Below are 26,206 nucleotides of genomic sequence, written 5' to 3'. Positions count from 1 at the left end.
CATTTCCATCTCTTATTCTAGATCCTTTCGATCGCCCTCACGATCTCATTCTAGATCAATCTCTAACTCTCTCAGCCTGGCTCATTTCCGGTCTTCCCAACAGACCCATGCTATTTCGGCAGAAGCTTCAGAGTTCATCAATAACGCATGGGCACCCGGCACGAGACAAGCCTATAAGTCAGCCTGGGCTCTTTGGTCAAGCTGGTGTCTGGGAAAGTGTTCCAATCCCTTTTCAGCGGATCTAAGTCTTGTTATTAATTTCCTAGCTGCCCAGGCGGGCTTAGGTAAGTCATACCGCACAATAAATCTTTACAGATCGGCTATTTCCATGAACCACTCCTATATTGACGGAAACCCTGTTGGGTCTCATCCTTTAATCTGTCGTCTCCTAACAGGAGTTAAACTCTCTAAACCTCCTTCTGCTAGGTACTCACATATCTGGGACGTCTCTCTAGTTTTGAACCTCTTTCTCTCCTGGCCAGATAATCCAAGTCTTTCGCTTAAGATGCTTTCTGCTAAACTCACCATGTTACTATGCTTAATTTCTATAAAAAGAACTTCGGACGTTAGGTCCCTAGACATCTCTGCCTGACAATTCTTACCTTCAGGGGTCCTCTTTCACGTTTCCAAACGTACCAAAACTAACTTACATTCTGTTTTCTACCCTTTCTTTCCGAACAAACCAAAGTTATGTGTAGGTCTTTGTTTAAAAGAATATGAAAAAAGAACCGTTAACCTGAGAACGTCCTCTTCCAATCAATTGTTAATTTATTTTCGAAAACCCCACAATCCAGTGACTTCGGCAACTTTGGCCCGCTGGATTAAGTTGATTATGTCCCTAGCGGGAATAGATATTTCCGTTTTTGGAGCACACTCCTCCAGGGGAGCTATGGCCTCAAAAGCTTTCGCTATTGGGTCCAGTTTAGAGGACATTCTCAGGTCAGCAGACTGGTCAAACGATAATGTTTTTAAAACCTTTTATTGTAAACCTGTTAGAACTGCTTCGTCTTTAGTTGTTGACCAGCTTTAAACGCGCATAATAGAGCCTCCGGTCTTGTCATAAAATGTAGATTTTCCTAGTAATTTATGACGGAAAGTCTTAATTTTATTAAAGACACGGAGGCGAATATTATCCCACCACAGTACGTTTATTAATATGTACTATTTCTTTCCCACCCAGCGACTCCGGCACTGCCTCCAGCTTCCGGGTAACACTGCTACCTCCATCACGTCCATCCTCAAGAATAGACCTCTGGAATCGTCAGCACAACCTGTCCAGGATCAGCTTCCTCATCCATCGACCTCTCGGCTCATCGCTGTGGTCCAAGACTTGTGTTCTGTTTCCTTATCCTTGGCAATTGTTGGACTTATTTATCCTTTGTTCCATGACTCTATTTGACTGGCTCGCTCAAGAAAAGAGGGCTGCTTGCAGTCAAGTGTACACTCTATGGTTTGTGGTCCTTTGCTATTGGTCCATTGCTGGTTTTTGTTTTGCTCCCATTGGTTAGTCTTTAGCTAACCCTCTTGGGAGTTGTAGTTTCTTGACTGCTGCTGTTTAAATTAAAGTAAGAAAAGAACGCATACTATTCGCCTCTGTGTCTTTAATAAAATTAAGACTTTCCGTCATAAGTTACTAGGAAAATCTACACTCTCCAGCATTGAAAAACACTCTCTCACTCTGTTCATTAGAACACGGGCGCGTGCATTCATGAGCGCACGCCACCATCTAATACAAAACATTACTCTCCCGTTGTATATTTCAGACCCTGTTAACATTTGTCCTTTTTCTCTGCCACTGTCTAGTTCTCCATGGTAGAATAGACAGAGAAGAAAGACGTACGTACCAAGGGCAGTGGAGTTGCGCGGAATGAAGTGTACACTTCTCGCCGGGGGTTGACACTTGACAGCTGTTGCTGTCATGTCTGGCCGGTTTGGGCGCCTGCTCTTGAGTCGGCGATTTCTCACTGGGTTTGTGGTGGGAGCGGCAGTAAGCACCGCTTCATGCCTGACTGCAGGGCATCTATTCGAGAAGAATGAGAAGGGGCATTACGTCGAGCCGCCAGCCGGTAAGTCATGCCTGTGAACTTTAAAAAAAAAACAAATATTAGGATGATATTTACGAAGCAGAAGGAACACCTTGGGCATGTTGCAAATGCACCGGGAGTTTCTCCCATACATGTGTTTTTCTACCATTGGTGCCTTTTAAACACAATTTACCAATCACATTACTCTTAACTGCATGCATTTTAAAGACCACGACTTACAGTATACCATACACATGGCTTGCAGTTTATTCTTTCATTCCTTTGCGGTCTTTATTTAGGGAAAATAATGCGAGGGTGTAAGTTTTAAACTCCCCCATCTCGTGGAATAAATTTGTCTCCATCGCATGAACTATGTGATCCCAGGTAATCTTCCCTGTGTCTCAGACCCAATATATTTTAGCCATACCGCAGGCATAAAGCGGTAATGAGCAAACGCAGGAAGAAATAGATGTACACGTTGTAACTGGGGTAAGTATTTGTGTTGTTTTCCCCTCACATTGTGAAATAAAACTGAAGAAAATGGTATATCTCGAAGAAACTTTTTTTTTTTCTCCAAGGACAGTGTTCATGGCTTGAGGTTACTGACTTGAACCAGGCGACTGTGGGAACTTTCTCAGCTGCTTTGTTTAAAGCACTGTTTAGCCTATAAGCAGGGCCACTTGGGTTAGGCAGCAGGGGAGTGTAGTAAGCCACTCTGTTTCTACGTCCCCTGCAGGAATGGCTGAAACATGCCAGGCCAGGCGCTGCTGAGGGGATAAATAAAGGGGATAAATAAAGGGGATCTGGGCCACTCATGACCATAGGGACACAGGGTGCCGTGTGTATTAGATCCCCATAGTGGTAGTCACGGTATGCCTTTGCACACACTCCACTCATTTACACTGGCGACGACCTGGTGACGGCGACCGGATCCTTGACGTTGCCTACTGCTGCCCCATCAGCGCCGCACAAGAGTGATGAACGCTGCTACAGGGGGCGACAGGCACAGGACGGTCTAGGCACTTAGCTCATTCTGTGCCTCTGAGCGCGGGGCTTCCAGGAGCAGTGTGGCTTGACGCGTGAGCTCTGCCCGGCTTAACCTCAGCAGGAAGAATGCCCATCACTCACCCGACCACTGTCGGCCCAGCGTGGTACGGGCTGCAAAGGGCCCGAAGTAGTATTCTCCTGTTGCAGTCAATGGCGCGGATGGGTATGTGCAAGAGCCATCTGGTGGTGCTCTTGGTGTATTGCATCGGCTGTTTTTACCTGTGTTGCAGGAGACGAGCTAGCAAGTAATCCCTACCGCCAAATGGGACAGAAGGCAAAAGTAAAGTCAAGCCTTTCATCTGAGCAACCTGGTGTCCCACTAACATAAGAAAATACAAATAAGAAGAAAGTATCAGACAAAGCTTAGAGCCCAACCCCCCCCCCCCCCCCAAAAAAAATGATACAAATGAAGAGGAGAGGGCTTAACTACTGGAGTCCCACTACATCCAACCTGTCACTGTTTGTTTTCGACAGGCGGACGGAGGAGAACAGTGTGGATGGTTGACCATTCCTTTCTGCAGGGTGTGGAACGCTGGTGGAGCAAAAGGGGGGGCACAAGGAAGCCTGGGCCATCCAGCACCATCATAAGATGGGAAGCTCAATCAGGCATGCGCTGAGAACACCTGCATGCCAGTTTGAAAGACCTGTATCAGCGGCACCTAGTGGAACTCGTTTTGGTAATAGTTCACCTTGGAGGAAATGAGCTAGCGCAGCCAAGGAGACCAGAGCTGCTGGAGATGGTCATAGGAGGCCTGGTTTGAGCAGCAAGGATGGTAGACAGCGCAAGCCTCTTGTGGTCAGAAATTGTGCTTAGGCAAACGTGGAGCAGGACCAGGTCCTCCAGCGCTCTGGAGAGGTCCAGGAAGAAACCCAACGTGGCGGTGGCAAAATTTTGCAGGGCAAATGAATGGGAGACCATTTGGTACGGCTTAATTAGCTTCAGGAGACCAGAATATTTTGCGCTGGATGGGGTGCACCTATCCGATACGGTGCTGGAAGTATTCTGGTCCAAACTGTGGGCAGCCCGGGGCAGAGTGGCAGACATTAGTTTAGTTTAGTTTAGTTTATAAGATTTGTAAAGCGCATGGTGACCCGAAGGCATCCCAGCGCTAAAAGCAGCAACGCACAAATAGGAGGGGGGATCAATGCTAATTACAGAATAAAAAAGTTAGAACTTGAAAGAGCTCACAGAGTTGGGAAGGCCACCAGGGGTTTGGCACACCAGTTCCTTGCCTTGGGATGGGAAAGAGATCAGAGAGGAAAAGGGGTCAGGACACAGCACTCGCAGCCCAGGCCACCAGCCAGCGGAGCACAACCGACTATTCAAGGTAGTGAGTTGGGCCGAAGACTATGAGATAATGCATCACCCCTCCTCTCGGTACAGACAGTAGACTCCAGCTCAAGAAGCAACCAACAACGGTAAATGCCAAACCGGCGCAGGTGCTAAGCATTCAGCTAACAATGTCATGGCGTAACGATGGACGGTTTTATGACCAGGGGGGTCAGTGACACTGATTGATTTATGGCATGTAAAATGACTTATGACCTGTCTACAGTGTTTTATGGATGACGCTATGATTTATGACCCAATACAAGATGATTTATGACCTGCCCTCAGTGATTTATGATCGACATTCTGATTTATGACCTGTGACAATATAATGAGTTTCATTTGCGCTGTATGAGCGGCGGTACTATAACAAATACAAATAAAGCTGCGGCCGAATGGCTTCCATGTACGAAATGCTGGTATTTGAATGACAAGTCATGTGAAGTGGGAGTGACCGAGTATGAAGTTTATGGCAGAGGCCTGCACCCGCAGGGTGCTCAGAAGGCCAGCGCAGTAAACTGCACCAAGGCCCAGCAACATTGGTCCGAGAGCGCAAGGGAAAAATGGTGGGGGGGGCAAGCAGTACCCCCCAAGCAGGCCCGGAAATGGGGGGGTGGGGCAAGGCTCCAAACAGGCACAAGCGTCGCTAAGCACAAGCCAATGGGGAGGTCGGGCAGCATTTGAACCGTGCCTGCAGGGCAGTTGTGCTCTATAAGTGGCAGGGGCCCTCAAGGTCAGGGCATTCTCAGGACCAGTAGCGCTGGAAGCAGGAAGTCCCACCTTCCCACACCAGCAAACACGGTCTGTCGCAGCTTGGAACTTGAACGAGCTCACGGAGTTGGGAAGGCCACCAAGGGATGGCACACCGGTCCCTTGCCTTGGGATGGCTCTCGGCAAGATAAAGAGATCAGAGAGGAAAAGGGGTCAGGACACGGCACTCGCAGCCCGGGCTACCAGCCGGCAGAGCACAACAGACCAGTCAAGGTAGCGAGCTGGGCCTAAGACTATGAGACAATTGTAGGAAGGTAGCCTGTTTTTCGCCTTGTTACCCCCACGTTTGGCCTGTTTGTTAGTATATGTCAGGGTGTCTTTACTGTCTCACTGGGATCCTGCTAGCCAGGGCCCAGTGCTCATAGTGAAAACCCTATGTTGTCAGTGTGTTTGATATGTGTCACTTGGATCCTGCTAGCCAGGACCCCAGTGCTCATAAGTTTGTGGCCTATAAGTGTTCCCTGTGTGGTGCCTAACTGTATCACTGAGACTCTGCTAACCAGAACCTCAGTGTTTATGCTCTCTCTGCTTTTAAAATTGTCACTACAGACTAGTGACTAATTTTACCAATACTATGTATCCAGGGTATTGGGGTTCCAGGAGATCCTTATGGGCTGCAGCTTTTCTTTTGCCACCCATAGGGAGCTCAGACAATTCTTACACAGGACAGCCACTGCAGCCTGAGTGAAATAACGTCCACTTTATTTCACAGCCATTTTACACTGCACTTAAGTAACTTATAAGTCACCAATCCGCTACGGATATGTCTAACCCTCACTTAGTGAAGGTTAGGTGCAAAGTTACTTAGTGTGAGGGCACCCTGGGACGAGCCAAGGTGCCCCCACATTGTTCAGGGCAATTTCCCCGGACTTTGTGAGTGTGGGGACACCATTACACACGTGCACTACATATAGGTCAATACCTCTATGTAGCTTCACTATGGTAACTCAGAACATGGCCATGTAACATGTCTAGGATCATGGAATTGTCACCCCAATACCCTATTGGGGGGAAAATTCCATGTATACCCGGGTCTCCAGCATAGAGCCCGGGTACTGCCAAACTAACTTTCTGGGGTTTTCTCTGCAGCTGCTGCCAACCCTCAGACAGGTTTCTGCCCCCCTGGGGCCTGGGCAGCCCAGTCCCAGGAAGGCAGAACAAAGGATTTCCCCTGAGAGAGGGTGTTACACCCTCTCCCTTTGTAAATTGGTGTGAAGGACCTGAGGAATGCTTTGAAGGGCACAGATGGTGCCCTCCTTGCATAAGCCAGTCTACACCGGATCAGGGATCCCCCAGCCTTGCTCTGGCGCGAAACTGGACAAAGGAAAGGGTAGTGACTACTCCCCTGACCAGCACCTCCCAAGGGAGGTCCCCTCTTGGATGCAGAGGTGTGAGGGCACAATAGACAGCTCTGAGTGGCCAGTGCTAGCAGGTGACGTCAGAGACTCCTCCTGATAGGTGCTTACCTTTCTCTGTGGCCAATCCTCCTCTGAGGGCTATTTAGGGTCTCTCCTGTGGGTATCTCACCAGATAACGAATGCAAGAGCTCACCAGAGTTCCTCTGCACTTTCCTCTTCGACTTCTGCCAAGGATTGACTGCTGACTGCTCCAGGACACCTGCAAAACCGCAACAAAGTAGCAAGAAGACTACCAGCAACATTGTAGCGCCTCATCCTGCCAGCTTTCTCAACTGTTTCCTAGTGGTGCATGCTCTGATGGCTGTCTGCCTTCACCCTGCACTGGAACCAAAAAGAAATCCCCAGAGGGTTGACAGAATCTTCCCCCTGCTAACGCAGGCACCAAACTTCTGCATCACTGGTCCTCTGGGTCCCCTCTCATCCTGACAAGCGTGGTTCCTGGAACACAGGAGCTGGGTCCAAGTGTCCCGGACAGTCCAGTGGCCCTTCTGCCCAAATTTGGGAGAGGTAAGTCCTTGCCTCCCCACGCCAGACAGTAATCCTGTGTACTGCGTGATCTGCAGCTGCTTGGGCTTCTGTGCACTTTTACAAGACTTCCTTCGTGCACAGCCTAGCCCAGGTCCCCAGCACGCCGTCCTGCATTGCCCAACTCGCTGAGTTGGACTCCGACTTCGTGGGACTTCCTTTTGTTGTGCTGAGTCGACCGTTGTGCTCAGATCTTCCGAACGCCTGTTCAGGTGCTTCAGTGGGTGCTGCCTGCTTCTGCGTGGGCTTTCTGTGTTGCTGAGCCCCCCCTCTGTCTCCTCCTCCAAGGGGCGACCTCCTGGTCCTTCCTGTGCCCTGGCAGCACCCAAAACCTTCGACCGCGACTCTTGCAGCTAGCAAGGCTTGTTTGCGGTCTTAACGCCGTGGGACATCTCCTGACCAATGGAGAAGTTCCTGGCACCTTCCGTTGTTGCAGAGTCTTCAGCTTCTTCCACCCGGAGGCAGCCCTTTTGCACCTTCATCTGGGGTTTAGTGGGCTCCTGCCCCCCCGTACACTTGTGTGACTCTTGGACTTGGTCCCCTTCCTTTACAGGTCCTCAGGTCCAAGAATCCGTCTTCAGTGCTTTGCAGTCAGTTGTTGTCCTTGCAGAATCCCCTATCTCGACTTTACTGTCTTTCTGGGGTAGGAGAGTAACTTTACTCCTTCTTTTTCAGGGTCTTGGGGTGGGGTATCTTGGACACCCTTAGTGTTTTCTTACACTCTCAGCGACCCTCTACACACTACACTAGGCCTGGGTCCATTTGTGGTTCGCATTCCATTGTGTCCTACAGTGTTTGCACTACTTTTCTAACTGTTTACCTGATTTTGGTTTGTGTGTATATTTTGTGTATATTACCTACCTCCTAAGGGAGTATATCCTCTGAGATACTTTTGGCATATTGGGGGTCATTCCGACCCTGGCGGTAAAATCCGCCAGGGCCGGGGACCGCGGATGCACCGCCAACAGGCTGGCGGTGCATCCCTGGGCATTCTGACCGCGGCGGTACAGCCGCGGTCAGAAACGGGAAACCGGCGGTGTACCGCCGGTTCCCCACTGCCCTGGGGAATCCTCCATGGCGGCGCAGCTTGCTGTGCCGCCATGGGGATTCCGACCCCCTTACCGCCATCCTGTTCCTGGCGGTTTTGGCCGCCAGGAACAGGATGGCGGTAAGGGGTGTCGTGGGGCCCCTGGGGGCCCCTGCAGTGCCCATGCCATTGGCATGGGCACTGCAGGGGCCCCCGTAACAGGGCCCCACCAAGATTTTCAGTGTCTGCCAAGCAGACACTGAAAATCGCGACGGGTGCAACTGCACCCGTCGCACCCCTTCCACTCCGCCGGCTCCATTCGGAGCCGGCATCCTCATGGAAGGGGGTTTCCCGCTGGGCTGGCGGGCGGCCTTCTGGCGGTCGCCCGCCAGCCCAGCGGGAAACTCAGAATTACCGCGGCGGTCTTTTGACCGCGCAGCGGTATTCTGACGGCGGGACTTTGGCGGACGGCCACCACCGCCCGCCAAAGTCAGAATGACCCCCATTGTCACTAAAATAAAGTAACTTTATTTCTAGTAACTCTGAGTATTGTGTTTTCTTATGCTATAGTGCTAAGTGATATAAGTGGTATAGTAGGAGCTTTGCATGTCTCCTAGTTCATCCTAAGCTGCTCTGCTATAGCTACCCCTATCAGCCTAAGCTGCTAGAACACTACTAGTCTACTAATAAGGGATAACCGGACCTGGCACAAGGTGTAAGTACCCCAAGGTACCCACTATAAGCCAGGCCAGCCTCCTACAATAATGTATCACCCATCCTCTCGGTACAGACAGTAAACTGCAGCTCAAGAAGCAACCAACAACAGTAAACGCTGAACCGGTGCAGGCACTAAGCATTCAGCTAGCAATGTCATTAGGTAACTATGGGCGGTTTTATGAGCGGGGGGGGGTGGGCAGTGACACTGATTGATTTATGGCACGGAAATGATTTATGACCTGTCTACAGTGTTTTATGGATGACACTATGATTTATGACCTGTCCTCAGTGACTTATGACCGACATTCGGATTTATGACCTGTGACACGATAATGCGTTTGCAAACCTTCACTTGCTCAGCCCTCGTTTCTTCTTCAGACACCTCATAATGTTCAACACTGATTTGGGGTCTCGGGCTCAGTCGGGTAGCTTAATCCACTGTAAAGCTGTCCATGACTATGGGTGGATTAGCCCGTCTCGTCTTAGAATGCCTTGGTTTAGTTGCACAGCCCCAATGGGTGTTTCACTGGCTGTCTGGCTGCCTCCTGCATAAGATGGGGTTTCCTACAGACCATCATACCCAATGCCACCCAATTGTATTCCACTCTGCTTTCTGTTACCTTACTAGGAAAACGTAAACTCACAAACATGTATAAAACCCTAGGCTTCTGCAATACCTTTACTAGGCCTCCCCACTCACACAGTAGGGCTTCACTCAGAGCAAGTTTGCCATTGGCATGCTGCAGGACTCTCAATATAATAGAGCGAAGACAGAACACCATATGCTGACATCACAGACTTTTTTTCTTCTTTTTTTCTATACATTAGATATCCATTCTAGAGGAGGGTGAGCACTGAAAGCTTAAGCCTGAAGCCTAGCTCTGGCTCAGCTTGAGTTCCTGTTGGAATCTCAAGCCCATAACTAGCTGAGCTTTCACGTGGCTCCTGCCTGCCTCCTCCCCTCTTCCCAGGATGTGGCGTTAGGGCCAGGGCTGCCGACTTTGGAACTGGTGGACCAGGTTTGAGTCTTACCATCAGATCAACATCCTGTGATTCTGGACAAACCACTTGATCTACCCAAGCCTATACACATTGAATGTGACTTTGTGTAATGTAAATGGTGGTCATGTAAAGTGCTGTAATACCTTTGGGTCAAGTGTCTGCCTACATAAAAACTGCAGAAATATGTAAAAAGAAGTAAAAAGATAGCATTAACATAAAGAAAAACATATATTAATTTCCTGGCTGATTTGTACAAGGTTAAATTAGAAAACTGAGATAATTTGCGGCTTCCCTGCTTAAACTGTGTGATGTTAGGCAAATATTTTATTCACCAAAACTGTTTTTTCTTCATTAATACATATGAAATCACTTTCAAATACGTGAGTTCTGAATACCATAGGTACAAAACCATATTGTACTTAGACTTAATAGACTTAAATGTGACTTGTTAATGTCAATGCGGAAGTGGAATCAAAGGTGTGGCTAAAAAGAGTGAAATACTAAATTTTGTTGATCTCTCTTGACTTACAAAATAAGGCATACCTTAAATGAAAAATACATAAAAGTTAAAAAAATTAATGGGAAATACACTACAGTCACTACAGATGTACATGTGTTCAACCAGAGGCCCACATAATTGAATCCTGTTTAGTGCAGTAGAGAAAAGTGACTTGTGTATTTTTAGTTTCTAGGAGGTCACCGAAAGCTCTGTGAATGTTTGTCATTATTTTAAAGGTGCACTATACACAGTATAATATAGGCTGCCACTAAATTAACATATAAAATTAGGTTAAAGATAAAAGTTCTTGTGTAACGTATAGATTTCAGTAATATGCAGATTATATCCTGTACAAACATTTTTAATAACTGTCCAATAAAAGCACACACTCCATAGCTCAGCTTCGAACACCCTTACAGTGCCCTTCTAAAAGGAAGTATCTTGTCATCAGCAAGATTCAAGTGACTCCACCAATTAATGCCTCTCAAGTAGCCTTTACATTTGCCAATTGCACAGATTTGCATTTCTTTTGGGGAGGCAGACACCCTGACAAGAAGGCTTATTTCTTTTTAACTACCTGTCCCTCCCTCTGGAATGCAGCACAAAAGACTCCCTGCACTTCAGTTGGGGAATCTGTTGTGGGAATTATCCCTTGCCTTTTGGCTAAGAGGCGAAAATTACGGACAAATGCCGTCCGTTAAGACTTCAATCACCGACAACCGTCGGCAGGGCTAATTTTTGGGCAGTCCGTGAAAATTATGGATGGGTGGTCGCCCTACTGGAGCGTGGCATCTGAGTGTAACCATGTGAAGCAATACTCCAAATTCGAGGCGCCAGAAGACAGAGGTGAGCCAATCATCACACCACTACCCAAATGGCAGTTGAGGCACAAAGGATAGCTGGACAGGCCCAGGCACAGGAAGTACTCTTCCACATTAGAGGAGTGAGTGTCCATACCTCAGTGGCACCACTCCCACCATTTAGTGAGTTACTTTACTCCGCAGCAGCCGCCCCCAGTGGAAAATGTGGATTGGCTGCCACAACAATTATTTCTGTGGCATCAGGGAGGCCGATGTGACTGTGAAACATTTGCATTTCGCAGGCGAAGGGAACTACAAACAGTTTGAACACCTTCCCGCTACATGAAATTGGTGTCTATATCACCATGCTCAACGCCCACTTCAACCTGCAGCAGAAACTGCACTTTAAAAGGTTCAAGCTGAGATAAGCAAAGCAACGTGAAACGAAAGTCACTGACCTCTTCTTTGCCCACCTAAGGGAACTGGCCAATAACTGTACTGGTGATGAACAAGCCAAGGAAGTCAGATCCCAACTGATCCAGGGGTGCTGATTGTCCACATTGCACCAGCTGATCCTCCGCCTGCCAGGCATTAGGCTGGAGGACATGTCGATTCTGGTCTGATCTCATGGCTTATCCAGCACTCGAGCCAAGGAGATGGAGATGGCTTTAGTGGGAGGCCATAGCCAACAGAAGACCAGAGGGCCATTCGTCATCAAGGCAGAGTCGGTGGATGCCATCAGGGGTGGCCTGCTCTGAGGATGTGGGGATAACCCCTGAGAGACTCAGGAGGGCAGTGTCAGCCCCATGCACCGGACAAGTGTCCAGCTCAAAGCAAGACTGGCTCCACTTGTGGCGGAACTAATCACTTTGCCCGCTTCAGTCTGAGCCAAGACAGAGGGAGCAGAGGCAAGGGATCTTCAATGCTGTCTGTTAGATGACTTGCTCAGGAATCAGATTGAACAATGGATGGTCCATCTTTTACCATATCACTTCAATGTGTTCTACCAACTTGGAGCAGGAAACTCTGCTGATTTCCTGTCGCAACACCCAGCAGACCTGAGCGGTGAACAGCCATCGTTAGAAGAGGACACAGACGACTACTTGAATACAGTGGTGCGGGGTGCCTGCCAGAAAGCTGTCTCTGGCTAACACTTGGAGTGCAACATAAATGGTCAATATCCTCCAGCAAGTGATTTAGGAACTGCAGTGGAACAAATGGAAGGATTTCCTTCAGGGTTTCCATCAGTGGGTTCCAGTGGACAAGGCCATGTTGTCTGTTTGGAGAGTTAGTGAAGAACTGTACACAACGTCCGGCCTGATATTGTGAGGGGACCGGATAGTGATTCCATGGCCTTACAGCTAAGTGTCATTGATTTGGCCTATGACTGACCGCAAGGGATTGAAAAGATGAAATCCTGTATCTGAGCGAAGATGTGGCTCCTGGGGCTGGATGCATGGATAGAAGAGACAGGGAAAAATTGCCCATTGTGTTAGCAGTGGACAAGGCCATGCTGTCTCTGCAAAGGGTTTGCGAATACCTGCACACAACGACGGATAGCCTGATATTGAGAGAGGACCGGATTGTGATTCCATGGCTTTACAGCTAAGTGTCATTGAGTTGGCCCATAACTGACCCCAATGGGTGGGGTGGAAAAGATGAAATCCTGTACTCGAGCTAACATGTGGTTCCTGGGGCTGGACTCGCTGATAGAAGAGATGGCATAAAATAGCCTTAAGGGAAGCATGAAGGCTCAGACTCACAGGCTGAACACCAGTGAGAGAGGCCATAAGGCTAGAAGAACCCTAGAATGTGAAATCCAAGTAGGAGACAGACTGTTGATCTGGGACAGGCACCCTGGTTCGAAATTCAGGTTACCATTTAAGAAAGGAGCATGGACAGTGACAGCATTAAGAGTGACAATGGTGTCTGTCAAGAGGGCTGAAGAGACTATTACTTGGAATGGGTTCAGATTCAAGAAGTTGATAGTTCTACCAAGGGCGCTAATTGATGAAAATATGGATGTGTTGTCATCAGACCCCAAAAATAAGGTGCTTCCAAGTCCAAGTAGCTCCCACATACAACCCATGGATGGAGACATGACTCCTGAGATGATGGACTCCAACACAGAAGAGGGAACAATGCACAGTCACTGATATAGTTTTAGGTCTAATCTAGACCCCAACTAGAGACTTAGAGGCTGTGTGTGCCCGAACCGCTCCAGAAGTTATCTAATGTGGGGAGGGATATAGTGAGCCACTTGGGCTTTACGCCCCTGTGGAAATGACTGAAAAATGCACTGTTTCAGTCAAGTGCGTCCGAGGGGAATAAATAAAGGGGATGTGGGCCATTCGTGGCCAGTCCTGATGATGACACTGAGTGCTGTGTATGTTTGTTAGTTAGAGCCCTGTATTTGTAGTCAAGGCAGGCCTTTACCCACACTCGCTCCATTACAGAAAAGACCACGTTATGCAGCTGTGTCCTCTAAATTGTGCGGCAAGAAAATGCAAATTATGACACCTAGTGCAGCACATTTTGTGAAAGTATTCAGTTTGTCATTTTTTCACATGTGAACATTGGGTAAATATTTCACCTCATTAGTGCCAGATTAACATTCAAATGCTGCAATAAACAACTGAAGTATAACCAGTACATATGGCCTTCCTCGGTGCAACAACAGTAACTGCTCCAATTTCAGTGACTTTTGATCCATTTCAGCTAGAAGCTATTTTTTTTTTTTTAATCTGCATATAATGCAGCTGGTGATGGATTATCTGGAAAATGCGACAAATCCATAATTGTGCAGAAAACGACACAGAACTGCATAATTTTAGTGGCCCTGACTATAAGGGGTCTGCTGTCCTGTTTAGTAAATCACTGGCTTGTGGCTTCTCTGGTCATTTTGTCTCTCTTCAGGCTCCACATGCATTTCAAGGCTGTTCATTTTCCCTGGCGATTTGTACTTCCAGAGTGACACGAGGTGGGGATAGAGTAGGTTTTATCTGAGAAGGGTTTACTCCGCCAGGTTGTTACCATAGCTGCTTTGTCAGCACTGCAGTTGCTTTTTGTGTCTGGCATAGTGCAATGGAGTAGGTGAAAGTCAACGTGCCAGAGGTGATATTTTGTTTCTGTGTATTGTAGAGCGGTGTCACCTCCTGTTTGGTAGAGGAAGGTGGGTCTGAAGGCACTTCAACTGTGGGTGTTATGGTTGCTTTCCACTGGTGTCATGGAGTCTGTCTTACTCTGTCTGCAAACTTGTGGAAGTATGCCTTTTCTGCGGTTAAATGTTTCTCAGGTAGGCAGTGTGACTAGGAACTGTTTGAAACTCAACAGTCTGACAACAGACTCAATAACATACTGTTCTCCCAGTACTTATTTTAGTTAGAACGTATTTTAAGATTACAACAGAACATAACTCTATACAGTTCAATAGGGGCTTAGTTACTGGTTTGCAATTTCACCTACTAATCATAGTCAAGTGTTACACCCAATATAGTGGTATCTTCCCTTTCTGGGAAGCTCTTCCATTATATATGATGATTTATACAAATGTATCTGCGTATGTGTAGATCAGTCATAGGTGAAGCAGTTCTTTCCAAAAGCAATCACACTAGCAACACTTTATGCCTCACAGAATATTTATATTTGCCTGATCTGTTCAGTCTTTCATGTTTAGACCCTGCTTTATCCATTAATAGAAATGCAGTTTGTATGGTGCTGGGGAGTGTGCTCATCAGAACTTCACCTTCAGTGTTGACTCAGATGACATGGGACCTTGATAAGACTCTAGACTTAGGCTACTGGGGTTTGAACTGAAATGCAGGTTTGCTTGGTGGGTGTTCATCCTTGGCAGATGCAGCTTCTGCACCTGCATCAGTCCTGTATTCCTCTTCAGCATTCATGGCCGCCGGAATTGTTTCAGGTGCAGGTTCATCTTTGGCTGTTAAAGCCACTAAGGGAATCGCATTGGGAAACTGAATGTCCCATCATGACAGAAGTGTACTCTAACTTTGCTTCTAATGGTAGTATTCCACATGCCTAGAACACCACTTTCCTTCGTCTCTTGGCATGCTGTCCTTTTACAGGGACCAGGCACTCTTTCCCACTCTGAGCAAAAGGCAAGCTTCTGCACTTTAGAGAGACCCTCTGCTTCTCCAGCAAGTTGTATAAACCTCTGGGGCACAGGCTGTTATGCACACACTAGCCCTCTCCACACAATAACTCCTAAAGTACTCTGTGGACCTCTCACTCCTTGGTCAATATGAACTTGGAACTGGAACATAATGGGGTGGTTTGAGTCCCACCGTTATACTAATTTTCAAGACTGAAGATGTGGATCCACTCTCTAAGGTTTTGAAACCAGCTTAGGATAGTTAATTTCCAAATTCCATTTCCAAATGTAAGGCAGTAATGTTGTGTGTCCAAAAGCAGGTAGCGATAAAGCTGGGTCCAATTAGGAGTATCCAGAACAAGGACATAATAACTGAGAGATCTCTGTACTTAGCTGTCATCTGCCTTCCTAAATCAGCAATAAGGGAAGGACTCGAGGGCAAACCTGGACTAGAAATGTCCTCACCTTTTAACAACCAGAACAGCTCACCTACTGCTCACCTCTCCTATCCCCAAAATGACAGTGCTTAGAAACCACTAAATAGAAGCACCTTGATAAAAGACTCCTTTGAATGTGTAAGTATAGCCCTTTGTTCATACTCCCTCACTCCAGTGTTTGGGTAGTAAGACTCTAACACCAGGAATGAAGTCAGTACATTTCCATTGTTGGAGGAAGCTGTGTCTACCCTCAAACGTGTGCCTTGCTAAACCATGGACCATCCGAAATGGGCTCCATGTTTGCAGCACTCAGACTCTGACTGTACACAGAATCTGGTTACCATGCCTGTGCTGCACATACACGAACAAGAAATGTCAGTGCAAGTGTCTGGGGGTTACACTGAAGTAGATATTTACATGAGTGGGGTGTGAAGACCCAGACTCCCTTCTGACACAGGAAATTGGCTGGTGAATACTACAAATTCCCAATGCTCAGTTCGCTTCTGCCACTTCTTTATGTGATCAATCCAGAACTCGGGCAGTAGTCCTACACTGGTTATGAGAGCACACTTGGTGCGTCCCTTCAGGTCACAGAGCAAGCTCTGTAACTTGTCATTATCAAGGACAGGTGTAGGCCTCAGTACTCATGCTAAATGAGCATTTTGACAGGGTCAACAAAAATCAAGATACCAGTTCACGTGCAGTTGCGGCCGTTTGTTCTTGGGCTTATGCCCATATAGCATAGAGGGAACATTGCCATTCCAACAAACAATTTTCTGTCGGTTCTTCTTGCGATTGATTTACATTTTGTGTCTTCCATTTTGTTTCAAACGTCTTAGTGCAACACAGTGAAGGAACTGTTTTATCGTTTGCCAATGAAATATGTTGCCCTTCTTTACCAGCTTCCTGGAAGTCTCCCATTTAAATTTACAATTCAGCACAAATGGCCAGGTTAAATTTCCCAGGAAACTTCTTGAAGTAGAAGTCTCTGGATTCTATTCTGTGGTTTAATAATCAAGGAAGTTTGTATTCGATTCTTATTTGTTACTTGATGAAGTGGAAAATATTTCAGGCTCCAATTTTGCTATCACGATATTCTTCACAGAAGACTTTTGTCTGGAAAAACACAACGTCTTTGAGAGCAGTAAGTGCCCTACTGTGTTCATTAAAAGTCTGCTGTTTGACCTTGCCAGTGGCACCATTCCATCCCTACCAAGTCACCTCTCAACACCAGACATAACGCACCTTTAGCCACAAGTACATTCCACCGAGTTAGTGGCTTTCCCAAGTATATCAGCCAGACACTTCCTAAAGTCATTAATTGTGCTGACACATGCACATTTGTTTGTCCCAAATATTATCTTCATAGTATTCTTTGGCAGATTTAATTGAGTTCTCCAATGTCAAGTGAGATTAGTTAACCTAGCGCTGTTTATTATTTTTTTATTGAGGTATTTGTAATTTTGCTCTTTCATTTGTGAATCCAGGACTACAAGTAAAAAGTAAAGTTGAAAGGTAAAAGAACGAGATGAGCTACTCAATTTCTCACTGTAGCCCCCACCCAGTTTTCCAGGGGAAAATTGATACATAAAATTAAAACATATCTGGCAGAAAGTTAGATCTTTACCCAGAAAGCACTCTTTTTGTGAAAAATGAAGGTTCAGATTTTATGTACATGTAGATCTAAAGATAAGACCTGATTGGCAGATATCAACAAAGGTGTTGCGGCATCCATTTTAGGACTCTGGTTCCTGCCCCTGTCCTCAAAAAAGAATAAAAAAGTACATTCTGGGGGGCAGGATAGGGATACCATGACCCCCTGGGCAAGGTGGATGAGGCCCCTGGAGCCAAATGTTCTTCCCTTTTCTTTTTTTCCCCCTTAAATTGTACCACACAACTGTGACAAAATGTAAAAAAAAAAAAAAAAGAAAAGAGGGGGTCGTGAGGATGGGGTGCCAGCCTTTTGTAAATAAAAATCCCCCTTCGTGGGCCGGGCCATTGGGTTGCCGCAGGGGTAATGTTTTGGGATGGGTGGCATGTGGCCTCCCTCTTTGAACTATTTAAAGTCCCCTGGGGCTGGTGTACTTATTTTCAGGCGGGAGGGCATGTGGCCACCAATGGGGGAGCTGGGCAGAGGGCCTCACCAAAGGCCAGGTCCTGCACTCACCCCTCACATTGCCAAAGGCCGTGCGCAGTGTATAGCTGGCCACCCACAGGAGTGTGGGCACGGGATGACTGAGCATGGTGCAGTGGTGGTGTGGTATGGTATGTTAGAAAATATAGAAATTCACTGAAAAAAAAGATAAAGGTTAACATGACATTATAGTTGGGTGAAAATGTCAGTTAAAATGTAACGTTTTAAACTAAAAAAACAGAAATTCACTGATTTATAGTTAACTGACAAAAACGATATCTTGAGACCTCACAAGTATGTATACTTTTATTTGTTTATTTACTGGAATTGAACTTAGTGATTTCAAACATAGTTCTTTACAAAATGTAATTAAATGGTTCAATGTATTTATGCAATTATGAGAAAGAAACAGAGGGGAAGGAAAAACCAAGGTGGAAATAATAGAGGAACATTGCATGAATAATAATACACACTTAGCAGTCATTCAAGGTAATGTCTAAAGTGACATAATACTAAGGGTCAAGTCTAGGAGCCCTCTTTTACTGTGGTCGGGGGACACCACAACCAAGCACCATTAACAGCCCATGGCTGAAGACCTTCAGAAGAGAACCAGATGCTACAGCCAGCCATTGTGCAGTCAGCTATCCATGAGATGATAAATAGGGACCCACAATGAAACACTCGAAGACCTTCTGGTGGTGAGAATACTATAGGCTTTTTTTAAAGTTGTTAAACCAACCTTGGGCACCAACTCTATGGAACACTTTTCTTCTCTCTGTAGGCAAAATCTTACTGTCAAGATAAACAGTGGCTTGTTAACAGCAGACCTGCCTAATTGGATGAGGCTAAACAATCCTTATGTTGCCTACTGGTGGTCTTTTCGCTCAGGAGGGTGTAGAATCCATGCCTATAACACTGATGAGTCTGGTTGGTTTGGCTTTGATGCTCTTTTTCAGCAGAGATCTTTGCTATGCCCGGATTGATGAGAAGATGCAGTTGGTACAGACCACGGAGAGTGCGAGCCATTGCATAAGGCGGTTACAAATTAGTGTGGGTTGTGGTGATTTTTTTCTATTTCTTTCTCAATGTAGTTCAGTAATAGACACGCATAATGTTTGTTCTACTACTCCAGCCTAAACCTAACTGAGTAAATGACAAAGTGAATGGTAAAACATGTTTCAAATGCATTCATCACACAAATGTTGTAATTTGGTTGCCAAATGGTACAGTTGCTACTGTTTGGATTGACCTGCACTGCAGAGGAAATTTCCTGGGTGTACCTAAAATCGGATTTGATGATACTTGCGAGGATTTTTTTCTAAGACTTCTATTTTTTTCCCCGTTAGAACTGTGTGAAGACCATCTGCTGAAAGAATATGGATTCCCTGTGGTTGGGGCAGAGATCAGACACTACACAAATCATGCACTCTCCTATGATCAGGAGAAACGAATACCTAGATGGGTGATAGAACACATTTCTAAAAGCAAAGTAGTAGGTACGTGGAGCCAGTGAAGATGCAGAAATTATGTTCTTTTTTGGCGCACTAAAATTTAATGCTATTCTTCATTCAGGAAAAGGTATACAAAGAAGACAATCCAAACTGAGTAGTTGTGCTAAGCAATTCCTAATGTTTTGTTCCATAGATTGATCTACATGTTTGCATTGTGGCTGTATTTTTATATATTTGTGATGGAGGTTAATATTCAACGATAAACCTTTTTCTGTATTCACTTCCAAATGTAGTTATATTATGTTATCTGCATTGGAAATGTGCGCTATCACCAGTGATCCTAGGCGCTATGCCAAATGTAAGTGGAAACAAAACCAGCTAAAACATCATAATGGATAATTAAAAGCTTGTAGAAAAAGGCAGCTTGTATGTCAGTGACGAAACCGAAATAAAAACGTTTCCTCACTTAAATTTAGGGCAGAGAGTTGCAGAGTTTACTTGCAATGATGGGGAAAACCCGACCCCTCTGATCTCAATTTATGAAACCTAGAGATGGCCATGAAATTACAAGAGGAGGATTGCAGACTTTTCTAGGGAACACAACGTGGGAGTAAGTAAATGCTGACGGTATCGTAGATCAATATTTATGTACTGTACAGTTGGTTTTGAAACGTATACGTTGTCTCACAGGGAGCCAATGGAGCTACCAAAGAATACGAGTAGCGTGAGCAAAGCGAGGGGCAGAAGTCACCAATGTGTCCACCATATGGTGGTTCATGTGGCATTTTTCAGCAGGTTCGTAAGTACCGCCAGATGGAGTGCATTTGAATAGTCTAATCCATTACCCTATTGATTGAAATATAGTTTTGTTTGTGGAATGTGAGGATTTAGTATTCTTACTGACATGTTGTAAAGCACAAGGATTTTATTCTGTGCTGCAAATAAGCAAAACTAACAGCACTTTTTTATTTCACTGACTTCTTATCTGTTGCGAACATAAGTACATAGTAGTATAAAAATGCTGCTATATTACATTTCTAGGATCACGCATGACCAAAATAAGTTGTTTGTATTTTAATGCTCATCATGGTACTTGCATTGCTCTTTCTCCAGGTACAGCTGATCGACAACATTGTAAATTCAAGCCAGATCCTAACATCTCACCAATATTTAGTGCTACCAATGAAGATTATTGGAAGAGTGGCTGGTCTCGCGGACATATGGCACCTGCAGGAAATAACAAATTTTCCACGGTCTGGGGCTTTTCTATACTACATAAAACTTTAAGGCCTGGAATCTGGAAATGTTTTCAAATGCTGGGTGTACATGCTTCATAATCTGCTGTTAAACTACAGCCTCGGTATTAGCAATTTCCTTATTTTGCCTCCTTTCCGCAGATCTATGCACTGGGGCTGGAGGCAGCAGTACGCAATAGTTCCAGGTTTGGAATGCCCTTTTTAGTCTGTGCAAAACCTACTGGCTTGTATGCTTCAAGGGCCTTCACCAGCTCTTCCCTAATCTTTTCCCATACTGAGAAAGGTCGGAAATGTACTTCTGACAATGGCAGACGTAAAACTTCTTCCAGTGTTGGGGAAAAAAGTGGTTGGAGGTAAAGTGAACTTGTAAAGGCTCAACAGATTTTCACATGAGCAAATCTAGACCTACATATTTGCTCATGCTAAAATACAGTTTACAAATATTTTCCATGACTGCAATTTCCTAGTCTACTTGGGTAAGTTCTTGTGAATTCATGAAATATGTAAAGCTGCACTAATGCAAAGATATCTACCCCGGGAACACTTTTGTGACTTTCTTTAAGAATTGGGTCCCTAATTAGGACTGTCATTAACCAAGACTTTTTTGTTGTTTATTAACATTCTATATCTCTCTCTCTCTATCCCTCTGTCTGCCGCCTTCACTGTGATTGATAGCAATCTGCTCTTTCACAAGGAGCGTATTGGCACACAAAGTAGTTTTGTTCACTGCGAGGAAGGTAGGTGGCAACAAGTTCAGACAGCTTAAACATTTGGATATAAATATTACATCAACTGCAGGCAATTCCCTGCCCTGCTCCATAATGTGGTAATGTAAACTGGAAACCAAAGGGTTTGTGCTGCGGGGCGTTGGGTCTACTGGTACAAAGGACAAAATAAAAATGAAAACTTGTTGTCCTTGATCCCAAACAGTATGTCCCGGGCATCGGGCTACTTGGATTCCACACCGCTTCATTTTCACTCCATAATACCTAGTCCTGTTCACCCCTTGCCACACCTGAAAAAAAACAATCTGCCTGCACCCGTTGCTTTATGCATTGTCATCTTGCCCTTTTTTGTACCAGAATATCCCTCTGCCTCAGATCACTGGATGAATGTGTATACGTGGAATATGTTCAGCTATGATGCTGCTGCTGGGAAAGATAGGTTTGTCTGCCTGGTCTACAGGGATGGTGTTAAGACCCAAAGAGCATCTCCGCACATGCCTACTGTGATGCATGACTAGGACTGAACAAGTGTGCTGTACGCGCCATTTGCAAGAGGTGATTACAAGGCTCAGGCAGGTGACTGTACAGCTTAATCTGAAGGCTTATTTTTTTGTCTTGTCCCCATCTGCGTACCTGTTCAAGTCTGCCACGTGAGAAGGCTTGCAGAGATGCACCAAGAAATGATCTGCAGTATGCATGACACTATTTGTCAGCCTTCAAAACGAGAACACGATCATAATTTAGCTGTAAGAGCACAGGGTAAGGGATTTGTAAAACGTAGGTAGGCCTATTTACACAATCACTTGCCAAAGGAAACCTGCACCTGGTCACTTGGATGTTACGTTTTAGTTGCTCGAGAAACTTGGACTTGAACGTAGTTGTCGGTACTAGAAGTGTAGATATGCTTTTGAAAGGGAAAATGTATTACTTAGTGGAGGACAATAAAGCAATTACATTATATCTTGTGCATCTATTATTTCAAAATGATGCTCCATGATTTTCTAGAATGCTGTACAATAAATGTGGCGTGGTTTAGCAGCAACCGTCACCTTTTACACATGCATTTTATAGCGAGAACTACACTGTGTGCGTCCCGCTTGCCAGCCAATAAATGTCCCCTTTATACCTCTTCTTTTTTTTTTCTTATAAAAGCATGGCTATGCCTGTTTGGCTGCAGAGCTTTGTCATCATCCCTGTGAGTTGTGTTCATCCATTTTCATAGAGCCCCCATGTACACTTCACTACCTCATTATTTCAATTGTTGATTTATTTTTTGTTTTACAGCAAGCAATGGCTGAAACCTTCTATCTGTCCAATATTGTGCCACAGAACTATGAGAATAATTCTGGATTCTGGAACAGGTCAAAACCTATTTTCTTGTATCCCAAAGAAGCAGACATGAAAAAAAAATATTTATCAAATATGGGTGTGCTTTTTGATGTTCCTCTAGTGTGTCTTTACGTTTTGTCATTGTTGGGAAAATCCTGCAAATTGGAATTTAAAGTAATTACTAGTAGTTTACTCTGTGTGATGTAGGAAGTTGGCTCTGCATGCACTATTTCAAAGTAAGGAATAGTATGCACAGAGTCCAAGGGTTCCCCTTAGAGGTAAGATAGTGGCAAAAAGAGATAATACTAATGCTCTATTTTGTGGTAGTGTGGTCGAGCAGTAGGCTTATCAAAGGAGTAGTGTTAAGCATTTGTTGTACATACACACAGGCAATAAATGAGGAACACCCACTCAGAGACAAATCCAGGCCAATAGGTTTTTGTTATAGAAAAATATATTTTCTTAGTTTATTTTAAGAACCACAGGTTCAGATTCTACATGTAATATCTCATTTGAAAGGTATTGCAGGTAAGTACTTTAGGAACTTTGAATAATCACAATAGCATATATACTTTTTACATAAAACACATTTAGCTATTTCAAAAGTGGACACAGTGCAATTTTCAACAGTTCCTGGGGGAGGTAAAGTAATGTTAGTTCTTGCAGGTAAGTAAACCACCTACGGGGTTCAGATTGGGGTCCAAGGTAGCCCACCATTGGGGGTTCAGAGCAACCCCAAAGTCACCACACCAGCAGCTCAGGGCCGGTCAGGTGCAGAGCTCAAAGTGGTGCCCAAAACACATAGGCTTCAATGGAGAAGGGGGTGCCACGGTTCCAGTCTGCCAGCAGGTATGTCCTCGCGTCTTCGGAGGGCAGACCAGGGGGGTTTTGTAGGGCACCGGGGGGGACACAAGTCAGCACAAAAAGTACACCCTCAGCAGCACGGGGCGGCCGGGTGCAGTGTGCAAACACACGTCGGGTTTTCAATAGGTTTCAATGAGAGACCAAGGGGTCTCTTCAGCGATGCAGGCAGGCAAGGGGGGGGCTCCTCGGGGTAGCCACCACCTGGGCAAGGGAGAGGGCCTCCTGGGGGGTCACTCCTGCACTGGAGTTCCGATCCTTCAGGTCCTGGGGGCTGCGGGTGCAGGGTCTTTTCCAGGCGTCGGGATTTTAGAGTCAGGCAGTCGCGGTCAGGGGGAGCCTCGGGATTCCCTCTGCAGGCGTCGCTGTGGGGACTCAGGGGGGACAACTTTGGTTACTCACAGTCTTGGAGTTGCCTGGGGGTCCTCTCTGTAGCGTTGTTTCTCCACCAGTCGAGTCGGGGTCGCCGGGTGCAGTGTTGCAAGTCTCACGCTTCTTGCGGGGATTGCAGGGGTCTTTAAATCTGCTCCTCTGGAAACAAAGTTGCAGTCTTTGTTGAACAGGGCCGCTGTCCTCGGGAGTTTCTTGGTCTTTTGGAAGCAGGGCAGTCCTCTGAGGATTCAGAGGTCGCTGGTCCTGGGGAAAGCGTCGCTGGAGCAGGTTTCTTCTGAAGGAGGGAGACAGGCCGGTAGGGCTGGGGCCAAAGCAGTTGGTGTCTTCTTCTTCTCTCCAGGGGTTTTTCAGCTCAGCAGTCCTCTTCTTCGTAAGTTGCAGGAATCTAAATTCTTAGGTTCAGGGAAGCCCTTAAATACTAAATTTAAGGGCGTGTTTAGGTCTGGGGGGTTAGTAGCCAATGGCTACTAGCCCTGAGGGTGGGTACACCCTCTTTGTGCCTCCTCCCAAGGGGAGTGGGTCACATTCCTATCCCTATTGGGGGAATCCTCCTTCTACAAGATGGAGGATTTCTAAAAGTCAGAGTCACCTCAGCTCAGGACACCTTAGGGGCTGTCCTGACTGGCCAGTGACTCCTCCTTGTTTTTCTCATTATCTCTCCTGGACTTGCCGCCAAAAGTGGTGGCTGGGTCCAGGGGGCGGGCATCTCCACTAGCTGGAGTGCCCTGGGGCATTGTAACACGAAGCTTGAGCCTTTGAAGCTCACTGCTAGGTGTTACAGTTCCTGCAGGGGGAGGTGTGAAGCACCTCCACCCAGAGCAGGCTTTGTTTCTGTCCTCAGAGAGCACAAAGGCTCTCACCGCATGGGGTCAGAAACTCGTCTCTCAGCAGCAGGCTGGCACAGACCAGTCAGTCCTACACTGAACAATTGGGTAAAATACAGGGGGCATCTCTAAGATGCCCTCTTTGTGCATTTTTAATAAATCCAACACTGGCATCAGTGTGGGTTTATTATTCTGAGAAGTTTGATACTAAACTTCCCAGTATTCAGTGTAGCCATTATGGAGCTGTGGAGTTCGTTTTTGACAGACTCCCAGACCATATATTCTTATGGCTACCCTGCACTTACAATGTCTAAGGTTTTGCTTAGACACTGTAGGGGCATAGTGCTCATGCACATATGCCCTCACCTGTGGTATAGTGCACCCTGCCTTAGGGCTGTAAGGCCTGCTAGAGGGGTGACTTACCTATGCCACAGGCAGTGTGAGGTTGGCATGGCACGCTGAGGGGAGTGCCATGTCGACTTAGTCATTTTCTCCCCACCATCACACACAAGCTGGCAAGCAGTGTGTCTGTGCTGAGTGAGGGGTCCCTAGGGTGGCATAAGTCATGCTTCAGCCCTTAGAGACCCTCCCTGGCATCAGGGCCCTTGGTGCCAGGGGTACCAGTTCCAAGGGACTTACCTGGGTGCCAGGGTTGTGCCAATGGTGGAGACAATGGTACATTTTAGGTGAAAGAACACTGGTGCTGGGGCCTGGTTAGCAGGGTCCCAGCACACTTCTCAGTCCAGTCAGCATCAGTATGAGGCAAAAAGTGGGGGGGGGGGGTAACTGCAACAGGGAGCCATTTCTTTACACAAGCCCCCCCCAGCCCACAGGCCAGGAGACTCAGCCAAAGCTGGGAGAGTCTTCCTAGTCTGTCAGGCGAGGAAGAGTAGAGGAAATAGGCTGGTTTGTTGCAGGGCCTACTCTGCCTTACATCCTCCTGTTCAGGTCATTCCCTCTGGGGAACTGACCCACTTCCACAGTGATAGGACCTAATCTGAACTGCTGCTTGTCTGTGCTTTTAATGTCTCCACCCATTCTCTCTATTTTGGGGTTAGAGGTATCCACCTCTGCTAATCTTATCTTAGCCAGGTTCACCCCTAGCTTACCCAAAGAGGTTACCCAGAGCTGGAGTAACCCCACCATGACCAAGAGGGTCAGGGGGCCTAACTTGCTATTTGGCATGGGGTCTGACCACCATGCCAAGGATAGTGCAGCCATAAAGGCTAACACCCAGCAGAGGCCACTGACAGCTGTCAGTGCCCAGAACCACACCTTTAGCTCTTCACCTACAAGGGAAGGGGCTAAGTTACAGGCTTGTTTGGGTTCAGGGTGCCTGTCTGCTGTATTAGAGTGGGGGGTTACCACATCTTGTAGTAAACACCCTTCTTCCACTCTTTCTTCTGTTAGCTGAGGAGCCACCCACTCAGGCTTAACAGTTGCCTGACTAGCCAGGACTTCTTGTGGGTCAGGTTGGACTTTACCAGTGCCACTTTTGGAGTTCTCCCCTACTGGAGCAGAATCT

At 46.3% G+C, this 26,206-nt stretch overlaps 1 protein-coding gene across 1 annotated transcript in view; it reads left to right on the top strand.

Annotated features, from left to right (window-relative positions):
• Positions 1-1,735: 1,735 nt before the first annotated feature.
• Positions 1,736-26,206, top strand: part of EXOG (exo/endonuclease G) — a 74,361-nt gene continuing 49,890 nt past the window's right edge. Inside the window, exons 1-4 of the mRNA XM_069211086.1 lie at positions 1,736-2,066; positions 19,189-19,338; positions 20,407-20,546; positions 22,559-22,635. Of these exons, the coding sequence (XP_069067187.1) occupies positions 1,919-2,066; positions 19,189-19,338; positions 20,407-20,546; positions 22,559-22,635 (515 nt within the window). The 5' untranslated portion in view covers positions 1,736-1,918. The remainder of the gene's footprint in view (positions 2,067-19,188; positions 19,339-20,406; positions 20,547-22,558; positions 22,636-26,206) is intronic.

This window comes from Pleurodeles waltl, chromosome 10 (genome assembly GCF_031143425.1).
Source record: "Pleurodeles waltl isolate 20211129_DDA chromosome 10, aPleWal1.hap1.20221129, whole genome shotgun sequence".
Taxonomy (NCBI): domain Eukaryota; kingdom Metazoa; phylum Chordata; class Amphibia; order Caudata; family Salamandridae; genus Pleurodeles; species Pleurodeles waltl.
Note: the sequence above shows the minus strand (reverse complement) of the source record. Positions and strands in the feature narration are given on the sequence as shown.